General features: G+C 34.0%; 1 protein-coding gene across 5 annotated transcripts in view; it reads left to right on the plus strand.

Annotated features, from left to right (window-relative positions):
• Positions 1–19,149, plus strand: part of LOC100649768 (hemicentin-2) — a 571,775-nt gene extending 552,626 nt beyond the window's left edge. For 2 of the 5 annotated variants that reach the window (XM_048405933.1, XM_048405932.1), the window contains 5 exons: positions 3,371–3,715; positions 15,132–15,419; positions 16,056–16,150; positions 16,815–17,084; positions 18,139–19,149. In XM_048405933.1, coding sequence (XP_048261890.1) covers positions 3,371–3,715; positions 15,132–15,419; positions 16,056–16,150; positions 16,815–17,084; positions 18,139–18,216 — 1,076 coding nt within the window. In that variant the 3' untranslated portion in view covers positions 18,217–19,149. The remainder of the gene's footprint in view (positions 1–3,370; positions 3,716–15,131; positions 15,420–16,055; positions 16,151–16,814; positions 17,085–18,138) is intronic. The other 3 variants (XM_048405935.1, XM_048405934.1, XM_048405936.1) reach the window with 3 other exon arrangements.
• Positions 19,150–19,611: the final 462 nt, after the last annotated feature.

A 19,611-nucleotide genomic window follows, 5' to 3' on the forward strand; every position in this document is an offset into this window, starting at 1 on the left:
CGTGAAAAAAAGCTTTAAATTTTTTTCATTTCGAAATTAACGTTACGTTGAGATATTTATTATTCTAATATTCATGTACAAATAAATAAAATTCTCTCGTTATAATAATAACGATAATTAAATGTTTCGCTTAAAAATTGTTCATGATCTATACCTTTAACTCTTCCTACAGAAATTTAAATTTGGATGAACTATGAATCTAGTGTCTAATTATAAGCGAGCAGTGACTGAAACAATAGAAATGTTGCTTTATTATGTGGTTATAGAAACATTATACTACAGAAACTATACTCTTGATACTCCATACACTATCGTGAGTCATCTGCATTCTGCGCGTTTTCGCACTTTCAAATTTCTCATAAATGCTAAAAAACCCATCATCTCTACTAATCGAGCCGTTCGCAGGTCAAAGTGGTCGTATACAACCTCATTTTCTAATTCTTTTTAAATTTTATTTTTGACTTTTAAATTTTATTTTTTTTTTTTAAATTTTCATATAATTCCAACTAATTTTCCCTACATATTGTTTTGCAAGATTAACCGATTTGACAAAGAAGTGGTTCAATTCCAGACAAACACTGACCAGGACGACAGGAATGTGTTAAACGAATCTCTATTCATCGAGATAGTCGATATCGTTGACCAACGTTGCTCGATTCTCACCAGTCGGTTTATTGGCTCGTACCCTCGTCGAACTCGAACCTTCACACGCCTTGGCGGGACGAGAAAGAGCGCAGGGGAAAAAAGATCTTGTCTAACAGTTCGAGCTCGTTCGCGCGTGTAAACGTTTCTTCCATCGAGCCAGACGAATATTTCGTTCGATAAAATAGCCACCTCGCCGTACTTCCGACACGGACTTAGCCTCGAAACGAAAAGGCAGACGCTTGTTACGCAACGTGTTGGATCGAACGACTCGATATCGATACCGACCTGTCTAATCTTCTGGCGGATATCGATTACGCTTTGACGTTTATATTAAAACACGTTCGCGCACCGAATGAGAAACGTGAGCTGGGGCAGGTTGCTACGTTTTCGGCTGGAAATTCGTCGCGATCGAACTTACTCAAAAAACGAGGACATCCGGGATGTTGCTTAAAAATTGGTTACGTCCATCACAATTTATCTGGAATTTCTTCTTTCAAGGAAATTCTTTTTGGATTAAAAGTGATGCATACGCGATGGTTTTTCATTTATTTTTGGTGTACTGAACGTTTGTTTCATTGGTCGAAGTTTTCAAATTGTTCGATAAATACTGATGGACTTTTTCCATTTTAACGATAACATCGAAGATAGGGATTGATTAAATAGTGGTGAATTAAAACGTTGTTGACATTAAATGTACTGAAAATGTATCGATTATTTTTTTATAGAAACTTGTTGGATCACGATTAATTTCACCCTTTGACATTAGTTATACATAGTTGTATATAATTAATTAAGATAAATAGATATACGTAATTACATTTCTGTGACAATAAAATGCCAAAATATCTCCATATTCTCAGTAATTGCAAAGACAATAAATCTGAAACTCATTACTTCGACGAATATAATAATTCTAATGTTGAAATAATTCTATACAGTCTAACATTTACAAAGACGAAAAACCGGGACACTATCGAAAAATCGACGAAAGCAACGAAAATTCCTTTCGAAAAGCCCTTCACTGCCTCTTCTCCCGAAACAAAACCACAAGAGAGAAAAGAATCATCCGTCACATGAACGTTTGCCAGCGTTGAGCACATCATCAACGCCGAACAAACGGAATACGGAAACGCGTTATCCAGGAACACAGGACTGAAGTTGTCCCTTCGACCGAGCAAAAGGAAAACACCCCTTTGCGACGCACGGCGACGCTGAAAAACTTATCCCAATCTCACTTTGAATCTCCATTTAATCCATGCCTTAAGGAGTATACACAAAGAGGGCAACAAAAATTTTAGCACCAAATCAGTACCATCCCAATTGTATAAAAAGGAGCAAAGGAACGAACACCCTCTTCATTCTCTATAGAGTGTCACAAAATATTTGCAGGATTTATAGGATCGATTCTAGATATCAAGACGAAGAAAGGTGTTCATATATAAAAATGTCTTTTGAAGCATATCTTTCAAATTATAAATAATTTTTCGTTGAGGGAGAAATAACACTAGCTACGCAAGCAGACACGAATACAAGCTCAGCTCACATCCCAATCAATTCGTAAAAACGTTTTGAGTAGAAAATGGAGCAAAGTCCAGAGGTTCCCGGCATATCGACAGACCTCCTAATGGGATTTAGTTGAGTTCAAGCTAGCTCTCAGTAAATATAAATAACTAACGATAGTCAGCCGCTGACCAAGTATCTACGTATATTGTCAACGTTCCATTACAAAACTTACTTATTGTCTTAGACAGACTGTAAATAATCTGGAGCTTAAAAAAAATTAACAATTTTATTTTAAAAAGTAAAGGATTTATTTCTATGAATTCATTTATCGCAACTAGATGATATAAATAATAGAAAATTCCATGATGAATTTCAAAAATAATATTTGTAATATCGTTACCTTTAACTTATTAGCGTGGATAATTAAAAAAAAAAAAGAAAATAGTAAGGAACATAAGAAAAAATGAACTAGAGTTGATTAGTATGGCTCTTGAAAGGTTCATATGTATACTTAACAATCACATAACAGTGCATACTCTATGTCATTTACCTAAATGAATTTTAAAAAGAAAAATACAAAGTATGAATAAGATAAAAACGGTTCACCAACTGGTTCATCAATATCGATATATATGAACGATATATTACAGGCTAAAATAATTAACTGCACCTTTTGAAATTTTTGTCAATTTTAGCGCCAAAGCACTCGATTCTTACCTTGTACAATTTCATCGATTTTTCAATGTTTTTCTTTTTTTTATTTTTGTTTTTTACCAAATTAACCGAGTTTGTAAATAAGTGATTCATATTTCTACCAGAACAAAGTTGTTTATAACTTGCAAGATATCCCTCAGACGACATTTTCCTATATAAGCTTTTTCCATCGTTTAGGTGTTCAGAATCGATCCTATAAATGTAGAGCTCAGAAGCCAGTCAACGTAAGTCAATCTTTCATGAAAAATGACTTATACTACCCCCTTATAAGATGTAAATACCCCTTCGTTATCAAAACAGTTTAAACGTTCTAATAATGACAGAGTACGAATATAAAAGACTAACTTGCACCAGTTAATTTTTGAACCATCAAAATATCCCTCACATATTTTGTGACACTCTTTACATAAGAAAGAACCCTTCGACCCCCCTCTCCCCTTTTACCCTCGTAAAATCCGCCGAAGTAGCTGTAGAAGCTGAGGTTGGTGTGTTGTGCCCGGTATGGTAGCAGGTGAGAGGCTGGCGCAACCTCCACCCCCGGAGAATTGTACAATCAGGGAAGAGAGTCGGACAACGGTCAGGGTGAGCTGCGCCGAGAGCGAGTACATCGACCCGCGCACTGCCACCTATGTGCTGCAAGTCTTCGACGCAGACACCAGGCGCCTATTGGCGTCTGCGACTAGCATGACGCCTAGCATGCTCGAGATCACCGATCTACCAGCAGAGAGGAGTTACTCGGGACTGGTTCTCTCGCTGAGGATCATGACGGAGCACGCGATGAGCGACGCCACGGTTCTTCACAGCCCGCACTTTGTTCAGGAGGGTAAGACACAGGAGCATCAACGATACCCAGGTAGGGGCCAGCTAGTGTTCGATTTCGAGTCAGCGTGCGCCATCCGTGGACCACATATAAATTCTGTCCAGAACACTGAGCCAGAACACGATCGTGGTCCAGATTGTCCCTATATTCTCATTGATCTTTCCTTTTCTATCGGGCAATTGTTGTTCTTTCTTTCACTTCCTTATTTTTTCTTTTTTTTTTTTCTCGGAGGATTGTGTAATAATTTGATGAAAATTTCTGCACTCGAGGCTAAAGAGAATCAATTATTATTTTGTAGAATTTTGGGAAATATAAAATACCTGGAACATTGAGAAATGCAGACTCTTTGGAAAAATATTTGAATAGTTTTGAAATCATTGAAGTCGTGGATCGTCCTTTTCCTTCCGAAATCTGACTATCCAGTGTTTGTATCATGATCATTGAAACGTTCTTTTTTTTTTTTAATTTGTTGAAATTCATTTTCCTCGATCTCTCAAATTCCATTCATTAATAGTAACGAGGATCATTTTATCACGCTTGTTTCAAAATGAATAAGGATATTCTTTTTGATATTGCGGACCAGTTGGTTCTCGATAAGGATAGCTTCCATCAGAAACGTGAAATCTGATTCAGTGCTAACACAACTGCCGAATTAAATGTTGAAGTTCGAAATAGTGGACCATCCACTCTGAACTGCTCGTAAATTGAAATCCGATCAGAATTACGTTCGAACTAGTTAGCCTGCTTGATTTGAATGTTGGGCATCATCGATATCGCAGCTCATCCTATCGATCCTGTTTCGGTGTCCGACCAACGAATCTTCATTTTTAAAAACGCGATTGTTCCAAGTTTCTCCTGTGAATCACTTTCCTAAGATCTTTTCATTTTATTTTCTTCATTATCACAACACAAAATTTCTTGTGTTCGAATTCCTCAGCATGTTGTAATTTTTGAGTGACATTTCGATTTTTAATACGTTTCACATGTTTGATACAATTCTAAAATATCAATTAATACAGTTGACTGCTAACAAAATATGGCTTTTGTCCTATTGAAGGGGCAATATCAGTTAACATTAATAAATTCTTTTGCATAATAGAGACAAATAAAATTTTTGAAGTAAATTCTACAAGTAACAAACCCGATTATTCTATTTGACGTACTATAATAAAATCGCAAAAGAGAAGTAACTTACAACTTGTGACTTATCGATTCACTAATATCATTAGTTGTAAAATTACTATACAAACGGAATATATCATCAGAAATATTCTTATTTTAACTAATAATATTCGCTTTCGCTTCATTCGCTTGTTGTTACTTTTGTCTTTCTAAATAATTTTGTCCAAACATAAAAGCAACAACACAACAGTTGCGTTAATTAGTTATTACTGAAAGTTAATAACTAGGTTGTCAAAAATTTAAACAACACAACGTCAGCAATGGCGAATCTATCACAAAGAGTTTGTCAGATAACAAACTAGTTTTATAAGATTTATTTGATTGCAAACATCAGTCTCGTTATTACATATTGACTTTTACAATTCAGCTTAATCGCCTCATCACATTCCAAATATAGTTATCACGAAGATAAAGATTAAAATTATTGCAATTCGATCTGTCCTTAATTTTGTAATTAAGATATACCTCATGAAGAATAAGTGTTCGATGCTTTTTAATGGTACGATACCTCACATTTCCATCTTTTTGATACAAATTCCGCACCATAACCGAGTAGCTCTAATGTTAAACCCCAAGTGCAAAATTTATTACATGTTTAGCTTCTATTCGCGCCACTGTACTTCATCCAGATATTTCAAATCGAACAGAAGAATTAAATAATCAGACGTCACTACCAAGATAGTCGTTAGTACAAACGGAAATTCACGTTAGTGTACCGCTGTCAGTTAGGTCGGTGTTCGACATTGAATCGGCCATGGAGGAGAGCATCACAGTATCAAATTATGCTGTCAAACATGTCCCCGATAGCTAATCCAGAATTCACGATTAGCCAACATAATCCAGACTTAATCTGGGATCAAGCAGAGATCGGCCGACCAGCCGTTTTAATCATTAAATCATTGGATCATCCTAGGAAATCCGACTGAAAATCTGATCCAAAATTAACGCTCGCCTACGCCGAAATTAACAGAAAACCGAACACCGGTGCAGCGTAAACACGGAATCAACATCATATATAAACTCGTGGAAATAATCAGCAACTTCGCTTCCAGTTAATGTCGACTAACAATAAGAATGTGTGATGTTACCACGATTTAAAACTAATCTCAATCGATCAGCCGAATAGAATTGAATTCTGTTGTTAAACCGTTGGATCAACTTATCGTATCCATTCCATCGATGGAAACACGATTCGATATTAATCTCTACCAGTTGATCGCCGATTTAGATCGTTATTGAATTGTTCTAGACTGAAGGATGAGTGGATGAAATGGATTTTGTTGAGATATGTAATAAAACGTGAGGATCGCAGGAAATCGATATAATAAGTCTATTTTTGTAGATTTTAACCATTTCAACTTTGGCCATTCAATGTCTGAAAGGGAGCAATACAACATAATTGAAAAGGGGAATAATGCATCGAATACAGAAAAGATAGAAAATTGATAAATAATATAGATCAAGGATTTTTGTTATATTACGATCCATACTTTTAAAATGTTCAGGAGGATGGGGGAAATACAGATTAATGCAAAAAATGTATTTTTTAGATACACGCGAAGACTTTTATATAAAGACTGTCCCTACTTATATGCTCGCCATTATATATACTGCACGAAAGTTAAGCCCTTGTTGTACGAGTATAATGTTATCTCTTTAGCAATAAATTTGGGTAACTAATTCTGCTTATACACGGAAGCTAATGAGCTTTAAATGACGATATTTTTTAGGGTTGAGGATTAAGATATATTTTAATTTACATTTGTGATAACACTATCTAAGTGAATAAAACGAATACATAATTATGGAAATATGAAAACTAACAACAAATGACCAGAAAAGCGATATTCATCTTAAGAAATCATGCAAATATAAATTACTGCATTATTTATTTAAAAAATTCAATCTTAGATATCGATAATCGAGTTTTCAAAAAACATTCTTCCTAAATTCTTCCAAATCTTCCTAAATATTATAAAGGTATATCTAGAAAGATCCACAAAAATCAACAATATGAACCCAGCCAGCAACACAAACCGTCAAATTCCTCCAAACAAAGAAACAAACTAAAGAAGCTAACAAATTCGTCTGCGCTTTCACGTTCATCGTAACGATTAAGCCATCATCAGTGCTTTTACGTGGTGTACGGTGATCAAATTTATAGACGAGCATTAGTCGACGTCGTCTGTCGTGTCGCCGGTTATTAAACGGTTCGTAGCCGCGTTAATCGTTAAAGTGAACTATAAATGGGCCGCGGAACCTGATTACAAAACGTCTTTCAGCTAACCATGGTTTATGCGCGGCCGCGAATGTGCAAATAGACGGGCTCTTTGTAAATTCGTGGCGAAAGGTTCCCGCGTATACATCCTGTAAACGGTTAGTATGTACATAGCAGAGAAGTCGGGAAATTCCTGGTTCCGAGGGACACCACTAAGACGACCGCGCGTACGTGAGGACCAGCTGTAGAGCGTTCAACCGAAATTGGTCTGCGGCCAAACGCGATCCTCCGCGTCATCGGATTTCAAGAAAGAGATAAAAGAGAAGGAAGAACGGAAGCTCGATAAACAAAGAGAATCGTGTGTATATGATGGCTCACAAAAATACGCTACCGGCCATAACTAGGTATATAAATATTTATTACATGCCATACGCATTAGGAGCACGAGTATTGTCACACTCTTTACAAATAGCATAAATTTTTTAACATTGTAACAAATGACTCGAATTTTTTTGAAAAGTTAGAAGAATTACTCTACTGGATGAAGCGTGAAACAAAATTTTGAAAAATTTACAAATTGAAATTGCAAGAAAGATAGTGTAGCGGCACTCGACAACAAATACCGCTACACGACACTAACTAAGCAACGGACACGGTAGCGAAGTGGTTGTTAGCGCTCTAGGTTCCGAATGTTCGGGACCCGGGTTCGATTCCCGGCTCCCGTGATCCTATTTTTCTTCCACGCATCAAAATAGAAGAATAATTAGCAGTACCCCAGCAGCGACACCTACAGCCGGCAACTACTACTATCATCGACAACATAACGCACGCACCTCTACAATAGCAAGGATTACCTTTTACAACTCTTTTATTTGAGACTGTAGTGACATTTTTAAAAATACGCTTTATAGATTTATGTCATATACGTGCTGAAAATTTCATGGAAATCGATTGATGTAAGAATAAGCAACAAACATCGAAAGATGAACAAGAATGTACATTATGATTAACGGCTGTTTTTAACTGTTTGTAACTCGTAACAATGTTAATCGATCTCGATGACATTTTCAGCATATGTGTTACTGACATAAATCTGCAAAACGTATTTGTTATATTTTCAGTACAGGCTCAGATAAAAAAGTTATAAAAAGTGACTTTTACTATTTTTTTGCGATTCTAACCAATTACAATTTTCTTCAAATTTTTTTACACGTCATCTAGTAAACTAATCATCTAGTAAACTAACTTCTCAAAAAGCTTCAAGTCATTCGGTACATTTCTGAAAAAGTTATTCTGTTTTAAAGAGTGAGCCAATACTTATGTTGCTAACTGTATGTATTTATAGGATAGATCAAACAAATTTCGCTTCATTTCATATATTATTGTGACCTGCATATGAATATGTAAATAAAATAACAGATTTATGATAAAATAATTAAAGACTAAGAGAGCTAAATTCATTCTTCGTATCGATAGATGTCTTAATACTTATGGTCGGCAGTGTGTTTGAAGACTTACAGAAAGTTTTCACGAATGTATGAGTTAAACTAATCAAATCCTCTTCTTGTATATCTCACACAATCTTATTAATTTTATTACCTAACATTTGATTCTCAAGAAACGGATAATGCATTGCAGTTGACAAAAATAGCTGTCCGTTTTTAGTCTATTGATGGATGTTTGGTAAAATAACAATCAAATTTGAAAGAATTTAAAAATCCTTTGCAAATTGTTGAGTACTTTTTCAAGAGTAGATACAATATTTATATCATATTTATATGAGAAAAATCGTGTTTGGAATAGATTTAAAATAGTCGCAATACTAATGAATGATATTTTAACATGTTTTTCTATCTGATAAAATATCGAGATGAAAAACTTTTTCACGTTTCACGTTCGGATTATTCCGCGATTATTTAACAAAAAAAAAAAAGTAAGAGACCATCGCATTTTATGCAAAGAAAGGATATCGTTTCAATGGTAAAGGCAAATATGCTAAAAAAAATCACAGTTGATTTTTCCACCGCTTTATAGCTTATAACGATAAAAATCCCCTCCTGGACAAAACGAGACAAAAAAGTATCTCAACTTGCATTGTCAAATAGAATATCGTATTTCCGTAGGAAAGAAAAACAACAATTTAGTTATTTAAACAATTTCTCTGATTTTAATTTTGAAAGGTACTAAAGTTCGTTCTCCGATTTTAATATATACAACGATCTCGTTGCTACGCTAGTAACCGTACCAGACGGTTAAATTATCCTGTATTTAAAAAGTATTTTCAAAAGAAACAGAGAACCTAAACTACAAGAATATAACATTGCTTTCGGATTAACTGCTTTTCATCCTGGTAATAGCAGAGATGCTGATGTCACGTCTATGTTGAATCCAGCCTGCTGCGTTTAATATCAACTTAGAATCACAGAAGCAGAACAAGAGGGCTACTCGTTTAGAGGAGTTTGTAAATTTAAGTGGATTTTGATTAATCTCGAACTTGAGTGCGAAGCGTAGTTCTGGACAGTGCATCTGAATCCCAGATTCATTGCTGGCGTAACGATAATTCACGATCTCTGCAAACACGTTGGTCCACTTTGGCGTAATCATGTTTTAACGCGAAAAACTGTGCCGAACCTCGTCACGTTCCCATCGTAAATTGAAACGATAGTACCTGTCTAAATTACGAGTATTGTAAAAATAACAAGCTTGAAATAAGCGATACGATCGTGTAGAATTAAATTGGAAACGTGCAAGTTCAATTTTACGTGAACGATGACAGGTATTTATTCTAACAAAACTTCTAACGACAAAAGACTTCTGTGACAAACATAGAAAGTTTGAAACGCAATCTTACAAAATTATTTGTTGACCGGGCAGATCCCAATGTTGACAAGTTTTTATTCGAGATATAGTCAAAATTTACGTAGCTGTAATACTTCAAATTTAATTCAATTTCTATTGAACGTATGTTTATCTGAAATCGCAATGTAACATAAATAATGGCGAATTCTGAAGCAAAAAAACAAAGTTCGTAGCAGCATCGCTTTTTCTTACTTTTCAATTTACAGAATTAAATATACTTTTCTAAAATTGAGAATTTCCTCTGTCGTGTATGATCTCAACACCTTCGCTTTTTTGTACGTAAACGCATAATTTTTCAGATCGAGTGAGGTATGAATCGCTAATCGGTCATTCCATACGAAACAACTAGACTGTGAATAAAATTCAAAAATGAAAAATTCAAACAATGTATTTTTTTAACTATATCCATAAAAATATAAATTTACGTAAATACATGCAGTTTAGTAATAATTATCTAATAAAGTACTTTTTCCATACTTCAAAATTTCATTGGTTATTCAATGAAAAAATGGAAAAGAAAAAAGAGATAAAACTCAATTTCGTCTATCTTCCGATCTATTTCGAACATTAACACGACGATCGATCCGGAATAAACTGAATCGGCTAATTGGCGGTTGGACGTCCACTTACATGGATCAACTCGATCAACTGAGGACCGCATGGCATAGACACGAACACGAGCGGACGTGGCAGTGTTACATCGGCGTACAGATATAATCGATTAATCCGAAATTAGCTGGATCGGTTAATCCACTCGAGGCAGTTGGCGTCGAAACGAAATCGACGTTTTCAATCGGCCGCGATTAACGTCACTATCTCTCAATATATTCCATAGAACGTAAAACGAAACTGAAGCGACAGAGAAAATAATCTACCTCCCAAAAAAGGAAAAAAAACGAAACGACAAAAAGTAGAAAGAAAGTTAGGAAAAATTAAAATAATTGAGTGACAGATTTTCACGTTTAAGATCCCTAATTATTCCAAATTTCTTTCATGGTCACCTTTCTGAAACTCATGCATTTCTTCCCTTTTATTATCCGAGTAAAGAATTTTCTATATTTAACTATCAATAACTTTTAAACGATATTCGAATTTTGTATTTCAATTTTAAAATCTTAATTAATCTTTATATTCACTGCTAAAATATAACTGTTCCTTGATTCCAAATTTCTTCGTTTCTTTTATGTGTTTATTTTTAAGGAACCAATTATTTCATTGAAATTTCTATTAATTAATATCTAATATATTTATAATATAATTTATCTTTATTATAATATTCTTATTTATGACTATCCTCTACTTATTCGAGCCTTTCTTGCACTAATCAACTAAAATTATTAATGAAACTTTGCAAGTCGCAAGTTATAAGTTCGGAAGATTACTAAATTCTTTCATATAACAAATATCGCAATAAAGCAAATAAAATTTTAAGAGCAAACTTTTAAAAATACCAAAGCAAAGTGCCAATACACATGAACTGTCTGTCAAAAAAGGACGAAAAGAAGACGATAAAAAGAAAAATAGAAGAAGGGGGAAAAGAGGGAAGAAAATTTAGTCAAAATGTCGATTGGGATTCGCACGATGGAAGTCGACTTATCATTTGAAAAGTTTCAAAAAGTGACAACACCATGGGAAAGGGTTGAAGCGGAAGTGCCTTTACGATCGCAATCCCGGAAGCGTATATTTTTATGAGCCTGTCACGAACGTGTCACGATCTTTTTCTCATTCTTTCGTACTATAATGTCTATCTCTTTCTTTCGTACCATAATGTATACCTCTTTCTTTCGTACCATAATGTCCATCGCTTTCTGTTGTACTATAATGTCTATCTCTTCCTGTTTCGACTGTGCCACGAAAACTCGGTGGTAATCTGTCCGTACTTTCAGAATGTCATCATTTATTTGACGCGTTTCGTTCATTCATTTATCGAGGTAGAGGTGCACTGAATGGTCCATTTTCGTCCTTCCATCCTATTGTCTTGAAAATTGGTGTTGTTGTTCGAGGGGAAACGATTTCCACTGCGGAAACAGAGGAGTTTTTCTGGAGAACAATTTCTGTGGGCTTCTTCCCTTTGGAGACGTTGCAGGAAAAGATTTCAAGGTTGTCTCCTCTGTTCTTGTTCGATGGAATTGTCGTGCAATTTCTCTTATGTATTGTTTTATATGAATCTCATAGAAGCCAAACTGATCAGCACTCCACTTTTTCATTAGTTTACGATTTTAGTAATACACGATTAACATTCGACTATCAAAAGAAATATTTTTCGCTTCAATAAGTTCATGTATCGCAAGAAGCTGATACAGATAATGACAATATTTCAAGACATTAGAAAACAGTGTTCGTATAATGACATCATCACTTTCTTATACTTTTCAATTTATGAAATTGACCAGTGTGGCTTCTGAACGGCTCATATAGTGTTACTCAATTCAGTTATAGGTTATTAACAATAAGTATGTTATCCGCGTTTTATCTGTGATTCTCAAGAGTACCAACTTCACAACAATCTATACCACTCTCATGCTCTATCAGCTAGAAAACTGCTCACAAACAGTGCCATTCACAAAGGTGACGATATTCTAAATAAAAAATAAAACTTTCGTTTTCCTCTATAATAGAGTAAAAAGACTAATTCGTGCAGTGATGCAATGTAAAGGAAATTGGAGCACACGGTGACTCGGGGAAAGAACAGTAGAGAAATAGGTGTTGAACGGCACACCACTATCACGAGAAATAGATATGAGATATTCTCTGCTTGCAAAGTGCCACGCTTTCGCTTCTCATCGTAGATCTGTGTTTCACCTGCCTCTCTGTAGACACCTTGGCCCTCTTACACAGTTAAATTAATATTATCAATGAAATTGTACAAAACCACAAGTTGTAAATTATCGATATCAATTAGTGTCAATAATAGCGCATAATAAATAATATGCAGAAATAATGAAATGGTGCAAATAAATTTGGTAATAAAATTGTTAAAGTTTTGAAATAGGGGGGCCTATCTTTCTTTGTTAAAATTGAAAAACTATTTATGCGATAAGAGCCTGTAGTTTACAACTTGTCATTTGTAAGTTCGTTAATATTATTAGTTTATAAATTATCGTGCAAGAAGGCCGTTGTCATTGCATGCAAATCGTGGTCTTGCTATTATTCTAATGTAATTCTAATGTAGTTTGGAACAGGCCTAAATGATGCACAGCTTCTTTTCACTGTCATAACGAACATTGTGATGACGTTGGACAAGGTACTAAATTAGTTTTTAAAACGTATATTGTCAGCATTGAATCTACTTAATTGATTATGATTAATCAGTGAATCACCCTATATATTGTCGGATCCGTTAGCAAATTTCTTGTATATTGAAGTCTTAATGAAATTTTTAATTTAGTATAAAATTCGTCTAATGAAACCTCAACAAATATTTTAACACGATCTTTGTTCATAGATCTTTGTACCTTTCCGGGAATATATATTCTAAATTGATTTTGAAGGCCTTGATGTTACGATAATAACTTTATCTTTGGATTTCATAATCTAGATATCAGTAGCAGCATTCATTACAATACCTTCTTAACAAAGAATATTAGATAAGAAACACTATTACGTAGGAATGGAATGTTTACATGGAATGTCTATTTCAAATATTTTGTATCTGAAGGATGTAGAACAGAATTCGTGAAATACATTAAAACATGACCATACAAAATATATAACGACCAATCCAAAAATATATAACGCGATCCCAATGTGAAATATTTGTACGATAACGGTTTTCCTTAGTTTAAGCTGAAAACAGGAGTATTATCGTCGCGATCAGGAACGACGATCAACCCTGCGATGATATTTTATTTATACAATTGTCGATGGCTAAATACGAAACCCATTGGACCATGGTTAATCATCCCAGTGCTCGTTTATTATAAAGATATTAATCTATTATTAACTGGAATGCGAAGGGAGACGTAAATCAAATCGAAACTCGAAATTACACGCACAAATGAATCACGATGGCGCTTCAATGACCTTGTTTGCATTTCTTACGCCAATCATTTTTTATTTTACAATATAACAGTTCGATTTCTGACATGTAATTTTGTTGTGAAACGAATCAGAAGAGTATTTTTGTATACAGCTAAAATTTTATCACTCTGTTATTATAACGTGTGTATAGTAACTATAATAAATCTCCTTTAACATTTACTATTTTTTACCAGAATAAAGGAACAGCACAATGTTCTCCTATAATAATAATCTCATAAACGAAGTTTCATACACAAAAAAGATATTAAGCAACCGAAGAAATCCAACAAAAGGAATGCGAATAATAGTTTCGGAGGAAAGAAGATACATATGTATGCGTATATGAAAATCGTATGAAAAGCTACACAAGCTATTTGCTAGATAAGTACAGCTTTGGACGATTTCACCATTCTTCTGGCTATAATGTGTCTGTACTACTTGTCTGATTAGATCTGGTTCTCTACTTAACCAAGGAGATCTATTCCAGTGACATCTTTATTCTACTAATCTAACTGGAATCAATCTTACTCCATTGCTTCTTGTTCTCATTTATTATCCAGATAATCAATTAGTCTTCTGTTTAGATACTAATTCTCTTTCCAATTCATCTAACCCTTCCGACTCGATTACATTTAAAATTAAAAGCGGTTAGCCATAAACTTATAATTAGAAGAATTAAATCTCAGATATATTATATTAATAGCTAAATCTTTTTATTTAAATGATTATATTACTACGATAATTAAATTTTATAAAATAAGAACTTCTAATAAAATTTTCAATGAAATTATTTCATTCCCAGTTCGAAGTAAATATCTCAATTTTTAATGAGATTTTATTCTCAATAAAATAGTCATCAGTAAAGTTCAATGACATAAACTTCCAAGTTTTGTTTTTACAATAAGTTTCTAAATTCGTGTGACATATCATCGTTGAGCCGGATTCCATCACCAATCACGAAAAAAATGTATTTCATAAATGATCCTAAAAATGCATAAAACCGTATCCACGACAACAATAATGGAAAAATTTCATTTTCAACGGTTATAATCGCGAGGAGAGACATTTATGAGTGCCTCGAGAAGCAATCCTTTCGTCCCCCGAACAATGAGATCCCGCGAAGAAAAGGAAGAGAGTAGAAAGACTCATGGTACTTACCATGATTTCCAGCTCTGACACCAGTGATGCTGTCGCTGTCTGGACCATTGCTCGGTGCGGTGGTCGGAGCAACGGCGGGCCTTCTACTAGTGATCTTTGTGATAGTTCTGGCTGTGAGATTACGGTATCGACCAAGGACTCAGGAGGACAAGGATTCTCATGACGACGGCGGCATGGCGAATCTAGCCGCGTCCGGAACCGGCAGTTCCTCTCCACGTGATAAATCGTCGACTCTGCCTCTCAACTCCGACAGCATCGAGAGTTTCGAGAAGGACCCAGATATAATTCCTCACGCTAATGGTAGGTAATTTAATAAGCGCTGTATTTTAACCAAAGTTGATGATGTATGTGATTATCGGTTAGTACGTTGAGAAATTTCCAATCATTTGATTCTTCGATTATAATATCTATATGGTTATTAAAATTGTATGACAGGTGAGGTTCTCTGAAACCTAAAAAGGAAACGGGATTCTTTCTACTGAAAGAATGACTAGATTTTAACTAGCGAAGAAGTATACTATAAGATGGGATGCCATATATCCACGAGACAATTTATTTTGGATACATACAAAGACACAAATGGAAATATTATAAAATAAGAAATACACGAACTAAATTTCGTCTATAACCTTCTACTACAAATTAACGATGTAAAAATGTTACGAAAACTTAATGGTTATGAATTAATAATTGATTTCAGAGTTAACTAGACACAGTTTTATACTAGATCTAATTTTATACTCATTATTTGTTCAATGAGTTTATGCGTTTAATGAGTTTGTTTAATTGATCAATACAAATGTGCAAAAATTCGAGTAACATTTCATTAAGAACTCAATAGGATTGAACAATTAAAAACCAATTGCTTTGATGATACAGCAAAGAGCTATTACCCTCAGTGCATTAACAATCATCTTGAACTCTATATTGCCACAGAAAATTCTTACGCCGAGCTGTGCAAGGGCACTTCACCAAGATATGTGTTACACCAGCAACGAACGGATGCAAGTACTTTTACCAACACAAGCAATGTGAGTACGAATTTCATCAATTGAAATATAACACTGGATGCATTTACTTATACATGTACATAATACATACCACATAAACAAAAGGCTAGCATCGAATATTTTGAGATTTAAATTAAGAAACTTCAATGACTAATGTTTTCATATCTGTCAGTTTCAACTACTTTGTGCCAAAATAAAGCAGAATCATTTACTTGATTAAAAAATCATGGGAATATATCACTCATTTTATGATTTTTTATATCTCAATTTTTCTTTAATTTCAACAAATAAGAAGACTCCTAATATTTTAACGATAACTGTAGTACAATGTTTAAGTAATAAAATACGCATGATTCTTTTATATTTTCCTTAAATTTAAGAAATTTTCGAAAATAACTTGAACAAGTTGACATGGTTAAAATACTATAGAAATAGGAATTTTTTGTAACCGCAGTGTATGGCACATGGAATAATATCTCCTTGTTAAAGTTTCCCTTAAATCCTTTCGCTAGAAATGTCAATAAATAGATACAATGCTTAAAAGACCAAATTTCTTATTGTTATAATCATTTACTTATACTACTACCCTATTCTATCTATTTGTGAGGCACTGTTATATCCTGTTATTAAATCACTACATGGTAATTAGCATAATCGGTAATGAGTTATCGCTCTGGTTTTGCAGGGATCAGAGCTAACGTACGCCGAGCTGTCGCTCCGTAACCGACGAATACCTCCTAATTGTTATCAGCCAGTACAGGTATCCAATATTCAGCGGCCTCAACTGCTGGCCATGTCGACTCTGACACGTAGGCAACCAATTCAGGAACCAACGATTTACGCGCAAGTCGCCAGTCATTCTAAGCCGATTTATGTACCACCCCCACATCCGTACATGAGTCGTACCAACGACGAGACCACGGTAGAAACTCCATTAATCGGACATGACAATAAGGTGACGACGATTAATAGACCTATCCTACCATTTGTTTCTGAAAATGAGTACGATTCGATGCAATCAGTTGTGACTCTTCCATAATTTGTTAATATTGCATTGATAACAAAAATTAGAGGTTCAGTGGAATGAAAGTCTAGGATGAAATATTGGTAATTATATAAGTTTAAAATCAAGCATAGTCGATCGAATTGGAAAATAACCATACACATTTTCGGAATAATTTCAATCTATAACTAAACTGCGGAATTTTACGCATTTATGGAAAATTCAAGTATACAAAACTACACAAAATGTACTTACTATACAAAAATATCAAAAATATCTAAAACAAAGTACTTCTACTATTTAAGGAATGAAATAAATTTTTATTTAGATTCCATTTATATGTAAAAACGTTTGCAGTCTAAATATAATTACGTTAATTAGGTTTGATAGTAGATTAGATCCGGACTTTTATAGATTTATGGAGAATTTGAAGGTGTCAGAATCATAGAATGCAGGCAATATGCAAAACTAATATGAAGTATAAAAAATACGTTACTCGTTATAATTCATATTTAATTCTAACATAATTAACTTATTATTACTTAATTTACCCTCTCTTAGCTTGGTTACGACTTCTTTAGTTGCGCTCGTAAAAATTTGCATAAATATCCGCAGTATAGTAGTATAGTATAACAATAATCGTATCTCCTTATCTAATAAAATTTTAAACAGTCTGATATAACACACATAATATTGTATTTACAAAAGCTTTCTATAATAAATCTTTAAATACCTCTGTTTCCTTGAATTAAAATCTTTCGTTTTGGAAAAACGTAATCCTGATAAATTTCAATATTTTCATTTAAGACAGTCACCATTAAAACCTTCTTCTGTTGATGACAAGACACTTCTTCTACATATTGACGATATAATTCTATAAGAAGAACAAATCTGTAGAATTTCATCACTTAATTTTTAAATAAATTAAAACTGCAGTTTGTAAAATTTACTTGAATTGAAAATGTACTTAAATTAAGATTTAATGAGTGAACAATTTTGTTCACAGATCACCACGATCAGCCAATCTGGTACCTCAATATGGCGTACCGACACGCCGCCAGCTTCAAACGCAGCAACGACATGATTCTAAAACACGATGAAAGCAACATTTTGCTCTTATACACGTTTCTCGACGCTCCCTTTAATTATAAGTTAACCTCTTTAATAAGAGAAACAAGAAAAAGAAACCAAAAGAAAAAATCGAAGAGACGACGTTCCGCGTAGCTCGTTTGCGTGGAACGTGTACAATATATATTATTGTTAAACTTTCTCGTACATATGTTACAGAAGGTATTTATTAAACTATGAACGATGAAGGATGAAAGTAATTTAACAAAGCAGAAAAAATACATATACACAAATGTTTGCGTGAAGTATAATACGAATATATTATATATGCTTTCCGAATGATTTGTGATAGAGTTGTTATGTAAATTGAGCGAGAACGATCACGATTTTTCGATATATCATCGGGATATCGTGATTCTCGATACATGTTTCGAATAGTATTCTGTTTGGCGGGTAAAACAACAGACGGCGCAGCGATCGGCAGTAATGGTTCTAATGATCGAAGAGCGTGAAACTGGCGGGCCCTTCTGAACCGTCCGTAAAAGAAACAAAAGAAAGCATAAAGGCATCAAAGTTTTGAAAAGTCTCCCAAAATGTCAAGTTTAAGAAAATAAAAAAAATGTTACGTTCTCAAAATTCAGAATTTTCAGCAACTTTTATGATTCGATGCTCTCAATAATTCATATAAATAGCTTACGAAAACATTAATTATGAATAAAACGATATAAATTTATTTATATCTAACCAATAATAATCCAATTAAGTTTGTGTTTTTTAGACTTTAAAATCGTTTCATTACAAATTATCAAAAACTTAATTTGTTGGTTTCTTTGTTAACATCTTAATTCCTGACAAAATAGATATTTCTTAGTAGAGAAGAAAACGAAGCGAAATGAGATTTCCGAGTTCCAAGAGTTTCAAGACTTCGCGAAGTTTTAGATTCTAATCTTGCGAATCTCAAAATGAAATTTTGTCCCATCTCAAGTTTTCTTTTATTGTACACTTTGATTTAATTTGTAAGTATAACGCGTTGTCGTTTGCGATGCCATGAACGAAGTACTATAATCAAAACGATGAACATTCAATTGTCCTTTTTTCCTTTTCCTTTTTTTCGTTCAGCATTTTCTCAGAGTATAATTGGTAGAAATGCGGTAGAACTATGATGATGATGATGATGATGATGGTGATGGTGATGATGAAAATGATGAAGAAGAAGAAGAAGAAGAAGAAGAAGATGATGATGATGATGATGATGATGATGATGATGAAAATGATGATGATGATGAAAATGACGATGATGATGATGATGATGATGATGATGATGATGATGATGATGATGATGATGATGATGATGATGATGATGATGATGATGATGATGATGATGATGATGATGATGATGATGATGATGATG

This window comes from Bombus terrestris, chromosome 5, assembly GCF_910591885.1.
Source record: "Bombus terrestris chromosome 5, iyBomTerr1.2, whole genome shotgun sequence".
NCBI lineage: Eukaryota > Metazoa > Arthropoda > Insecta > Hymenoptera > Apidae > Bombus > Bombus terrestris.